The sequence below is a fragment of the Scyliorhinus torazame genome, chromosome 2 (assembly GCF_047496885.1).
Source record: "Scyliorhinus torazame isolate Kashiwa2021f chromosome 2, sScyTor2.1, whole genome shotgun sequence".
Taxonomy (NCBI): Eukaryota; Metazoa; Chordata; class Chondrichthyes; order Carcharhiniformes; family Scyliorhinidae; genus Scyliorhinus; species Scyliorhinus torazame.
In genome coordinates, this window is record NC_092708.1 from 219,925,504 (window position 1) to 219,931,503 (window position 6,000).

Consider the following 6,000-nt stretch of genomic DNA (forward strand, 5'->3'; position numbering starts at 1 on the left):
TAGTGTGCAGGGCCATGCCCTTGGAAAGGGGTTTGGGTTTAATTGGATTTTGTTATTGAATTGGAACAGCTAAGGGGGAATTCATTAAGTGTTATACATAGATTACTGTAGCTGTGTGGAGTCTTTCTGTTTGTAATCAATAAAAATTCTTGTGTTTTTATATATATATATATATAGAACAAAGAAATGTACAGCACAGGAACAGGCCCTTCGGCCCTCCAAGCCCGTGCCGACCATACTGCCCGACTAAACTACAATCTTCTACACTTCCTGGGTCCGTATCCTTCTATTCCCATCCTATTCATATATTTGTCAAGATGCCCCTTAAATGTCCCTATCGTCCCTGCTTCCACTACCTCCTCCGGTAGTGAGTTCCAGGCACCCACTACCCTCTGCGTAAAAAACTTGCCTCGTACATCTACTCTAAACCTTGCCCCTCTCACCTTAAACCTATGCCCCCTAGTAATTGACCCCTCTACCCTGGGGAAAAGCCTCTGACTATCCACTCTGTCTATGCCCCTCATAATTTTGTATACCTCTATCAGGTCGCCCCTCAACCTCCTTCGTTCCAGTGAGAGAACATATATAGTCATGTGCGTGTACCTTTAAGAAATGGGTGTTTATAAATGGGTGTGTATATAAATATCTGTAGTGAGAGTACTTTTAAGAAATGGGTGTTTACTACTGCAGTGATGTCAGAGAGTGGGTGGAGCTGGGCTGTCTGTCAGTTTTTTTACTTTCATTTTAGGCAGTTTGCTGCAGGTGTGTTTTAGTTTTGTTTTCAGTGTTGGAGCTGAAGCCAGACAGAGCAGGTGAACTGTTGATCTCCCTGCCATCAAAAGACTATCTCTTGATCATTTGGTGAATTCAGAATTATAAGGTGAATTCAGAATTATAAATGTTCTCAGTAGTGAATGTAAACCTAATGTGCTTCTGTTAAAAGGTGTTTCTTTTGTCTCTGGATGTTGTTTGGGAAGTTAGTAAGGATTACTTAGTGTTGTATTTTTTGGGGATTGTATTTGAATTGATGGTTGCTAAAATGTTCACTATGTTTTAAAAAGATTAACTTGAGTTCATAGAATAAACAGTGTTGCTTTAAAAAATACTTTTCCATTTCTGCTCTACCACACCTGTAGAGTGGGCCATGTGCTCCCATACCACAATCTATTGAAAGTTGTGGGTCAGGTGAAGTCCATGATACACTTTGGGGTTCTCTAAACCCTGGCCCATAACAATATATATGTTAATTACATTCTTAGAATAAGCCTTGTTTTGATTAAAGTATCTAGGAAGTCTGATGAATCACATCTGCAGTGAAGGCTTTTGTACTCATCCTGGACAAATTCAACATAAAGGTTGCAGGTCAGGTGAACTTTATAATAAGCTTTGGAGTTTCTGAGCCCAGGCCCATAACAACAGTAAGACCTAAATTTGGTCTTTGTCTTGCAATATATATGTATCTCGTTAGTCAACTGCTTCCCCCCACAGCAATGTTTAAAGAACAGTCTCCTGCTGAACTTGTGGTTAGATCAATACCGGTACAACTAACTTTTCAGCTTCAGTCTGTTCCTGGCCCCAGCTCAAAGTATGGATATAGAATGATGCAAATTTCAAGTAAAGTATCTGTTTTGCACACTGCTGCCTCACCGTGCTGAGGACCCGGGGTTGATCCCGGCTCCGGGTCACTGTCCGTGTGGAGTTTGCACACTCTCCCCTTGTCTGAGTGGATCTCAACCCCCACAACCCAAAGTTATGCAGGCTAGGTGGACTGGCCACACTAAATTGCCCCTTAATTGGGAAAAAAAGAATTGGGTACTTTCATTTTTTTAAAAATGTATCTTCTGTAATGATCTGTTGAGCTTCCTGTCTGTTTTATGTCTGAAAGTGAGATCTTCCAGTGGTGATTTGGCATTGATGAGACAGACACTCTTGGTGTGAACAAACAGAATTTAATTGAAACAAGGAACAATGACGCAGAGTTACAACAGCTACATGCTGCCCCAGAGCACCTGCAGCACAGAGCACCCTTGCTACTTTACTACCACATCTTTACAAAGTGGCTCTCCGATGCATTCTGCCCAAGTGGGACTCCAACCTCTGGGATGATCACCCACTCTCAGTCCATGGAGCTGCAGAACCTCAAGGGTCACTGTGCAGAGTCTGCACATTCTCCCCATGTCTGCGTGGTGTCTTGAAAAAACAGACAGCTCAATTCACAACACTTACAAAACGTATTTGCCTATATTCAAACGGTGATGTGGAGATGCTGGCCTTGGACTGGGGTGGGCACAGGAAGCAGTCTTATAACACCAGATTAAAGTCCAACAGGTTTATTTGGAATCACTAGCTTTCAGAGCGCCATGAAGGAGCGATATTCAAACTTTCATCAAATGCAATTCACCTACATTGATCCTACTTTGGCACCCAGTTCTGCAAAACCTCTACTTTAAAATTCTTATCTTTGATCCCTCCACAGCTTCACCCCTCCCTATTTATGTTAATCGGCTGCAGCCAACTCCACAATCCTCCAATTCTGAACCCACTTTTAAATTTTTTATTAATCTTTACTGCCATAAGTAGGCTTACATTAACACTGCAATGAAGTTACTATGAAAAGCCCCCAGTTGCCACATTCCGACACCTGTTCGGGTACACGGGGAGAATTCAGAATGCCAAATTACTTAACAGCACGTCATTCGAGACTTGTGGGAGGAAACCGGAGCACCCGAAGGAAACACACGCAGACCCGGGGAGAACGTGCAGACTCCACACGGAATGTGACCGAGACCCAGGTTCTGCAATTCCTTTCGCAAAGCTCAGTCTCTCAGCCCTTTAGAATCATGGTACGAAGTCTTACAACACCAGGTTAAAGTCCAACAGGTTTGTTTCGATGTCACTAGCTTTCGGCATAGTGACATCGAAACAAACCTGTTGGACTTTAACCTGGTGTTGTAAGACTTCGTACTGTGCTCACCCCAGTCCAACGCCGGCATCTCCACATCTTTAGAAATATAGAATAGAATTTACAGCGCAGAAGGAGGCCATTCGGCCCATCGAATCTACACCGGCTCTTGGAAAGAGCACCGGACTGAAGCCCATGGTTTCTATGATTCCCAATTCAGCAGCTGTAGGTTGTGGCCTGCACTGAGTTTGCAGTGGCAGTCTGCCTTTAACACAGGAGCGGGTCCGGACCCCAGGACAGATTCAGCCCAGTCACTGAGTCTAACTACAGTTATCCAGCGAGCCCCGCCCGCCTCTCTCACCTTGAGACAACCGCTCGGCTCAGTCTCAGGCCCGGCTTCCTCAGGTACCCGCTGCACAGCAACCGCAAAGTGGCCATCTTACACAAACCGCACGACCACAGCTCAGGCAGGACCGGCTCGAGAGAGGGGCCAGCTGGTGTGGGCGGGGTCTCTGCGGGGACGGTCGGCGTTTGTGTGGGGGTGGGCGGGGTTTTGTGTGTAGGTGGGCGGGGTTTGTATGTATGTGGGCGGGTTTGTGTGGGGGTGGGCGGGGTTTGCTAGGAGGTGGGCGGGGCTTCTGAGACGGGACGAACGTGTGGGGACGCTGCTTCTGCTCAGGGACCTTTGGAAGATGGGTGTGGCCTGCGGAAAGGGGCGGGGCTCTCGCCGATGGGCGTGGCTTGAGAACAGGTGGGCGGGTTTTGAGGCACCGTGAAGCGGACAAGTGGGCCAGTGGGTATTCTGGGTCAGGTGGAAGTGCAGAGAAGCCACTGACAACTAATGGCATTGCTGAAGGCTGTTAAATAGTTAGTTCATCTGGTGAGAGTGTGGTGTTGGTGTTTTATCCCTGTAATGGCTGAGAGCTCTTGGGTTCTTCCTACTCTGCCTCATTGTAATATGATGGACCCATAATTAGCAAACCTTTTTAAAATAATAATTTTATTAAGGTATTTGAAAGTTTTTATAATAATAACAATGACATAAACATAGTATAATAAACATTTCCAACCCCATCCCAATCTTCACAAACCCCAACCAGAAAACAACAATCCGGCCCTCTCCCCCCCCCCCCCACCCCTTGGAATACTGCAGCTGCTGACATTTTCATTTTCCCTGAGAAAGTCGGCGACGCTGCCACCTCCGGGTGAACCCAACCATTGACCCTCTTAAGGCGAACTTTATTGTCTCGAGACTGAGAAACCCAGATATGTCACTAATCCAGGTCTCTACACTCGGGGGCTTCGGGTTCCTCCATATTAACAAGATCTCTCTCCGGGCTACCAGGGAGGCAAAGGCCAAGACGTCGGCCTCTTTCGCCCCCTGAACTCTTGGCTCTTCCGACACTCCAAAGATCGCCACCTCCGGACTCGGCACCACCCGTGTTTTTAGTACCGTGGACATAGCCTGAGCAAAACCCTGCCAAAACCCTCTAAGCTTCGGGCATGCCCAAAACATGTGGACATGATTTGCTGGGCTTCTCGCACACCTGTCCTCTACCCCAAAAAACTTGCTCATCCTAGCCACTGTCATGTGTGCCACGTGGATTACCTTGAATTGTATCAGGCTAAGCCTGGCACATGATGAGGATGTATTAACCTTGCTTAGGGCATCCGCCCACAGACCTGCCTCAATCTCTCCTCCTAGCTCGTCCTCCCACTTGCCCTTAAGCTCCTCCACCGAAGTTTCCTCCGCCTCCGAAAGCTCCTGGTAAATATCTGAAACCTTCCCCTCTCCCACCCAGGTACTGGAGACTACTCTATCCTGTATCCCCCGTGGCGGCAGCAGCGGAAAGGCCGGCACCTGTTTCCTCAGGAAGTCTCGCACCTGCAAATACCTGAACCCATTCCCTGTTGGCAATTCAAATTTATCCTCCAAGGCTTTCAAGCTGGGGAAGCTCCCGTCTATAAATAGATCCCCCATCCTTCTAATTCCTGCCCTTTGCCATCTCTGGAACCCACCATCCAGCCTACCCGATACAAACCGATGATTATTATAAATCGGGGTCCAAACCGATGCTCCCTCCACTCTCTTATATCTCCTCCATTGCCCTAGATTCTCAGAGCCGCCACCACCACCGGACTTGTGGAGTATCGGGCCGGCGAGAATGGAAGAGGTGCCGTTATCAGTGCTCCTAAACTGGTGTCTTTGCATGACGCCGCCTCCATCCGCTCCCACACCGACTCCCCCACTACCCACTTCCTAATCATGGCTATATTAGCCGCCCAGTAGTAATTGCAGAAGTTCGGCAGCACCAACCACCCTCACCCCGACTGCGCTCCAGCAACACTTTCTTCACTCGTGGGGTTTTACCCGCCCACACAAAGCCCAAAATAACCTTATTCACCCACTGTAAAAAGGCCTTTGGGATGAAGATGGGAGGCACTGAAAGACAAACAGAAATCTGGGGCGGACCGTCATTTTCACGGTCTGTACCCTCCCCGCCAGTGATAGCGGGAGCATGTCCCATCTCTTAAAGTCTCCTTTCATTTGTTCTACCAACCGGGAAAGGTTTAACTTGTGCAGTGCTTCCCATTCTCGGGCCACCTGAATTCCCAGATACCGAAAGCGCTTTCCTACCATCCTAAGCTGCAGCTCTCCCAGTCTCTTTTCCTGTCCTCTTGCCTGGATTGCGAACATCTCGCTTTTCCCCATGTTCAATTTATACTCCAAAAAATTGCCAAATTCCCCAGGATTCGCATTACTTCCCCCATCCCCTCCAACGGGTCTGAAATATACAAGAGCAGGTCATCTGCGTAAAGCGAGACCCGATGCTCCAAGCCCCCCCCCCCCCCCCCCCCATCCCCTCCCAAATCAGCCCTTTCCAGTTCCTAGAGGCTCTTAACGCCATGGCCAATGGCTCTATGGCCAAAGCAAACAGTAACAGGGAGAGGGGCACCCTTGCCTCATCCTTCGGTGTAGTTTAAAATACCCAACTTCAGCCGGTTCGTATGCACACTCGCTACTGGTGCCTGATGAGCAACCGCACCCAGTCACTAAAGCCCTCGCCAAACCCAAACCTTCCAGTGCCTTCCACAGG

General features: G+C 48.1%; 1 protein-coding gene across 2 annotated transcripts in view; it reads right to left on the reverse strand.

The window, feature by feature from the left end:
- The window catches only part of acadl (acyl-CoA dehydrogenase long chain), a 206,833-nt gene extending 203,416 nt beyond the window's left edge, over window positions 1–3,417 (reverse strand). For both annotated transcript variants that reach the window (XM_072484136.1, XM_072484127.1), the window contains exon 1: window positions 3,264–3,417. In XM_072484136.1, coding sequence (XP_072340237.1) covers window positions 3,264–3,340 — 77 coding nt within the window. In that variant the 5' untranslated portion in view covers window positions 3,341–3,417. The remainder of the gene's footprint in view (window positions 1–3,263) is intronic.
- Between the last annotated feature and the right edge of the window lie 2,583 nt (window positions 3,418–6,000).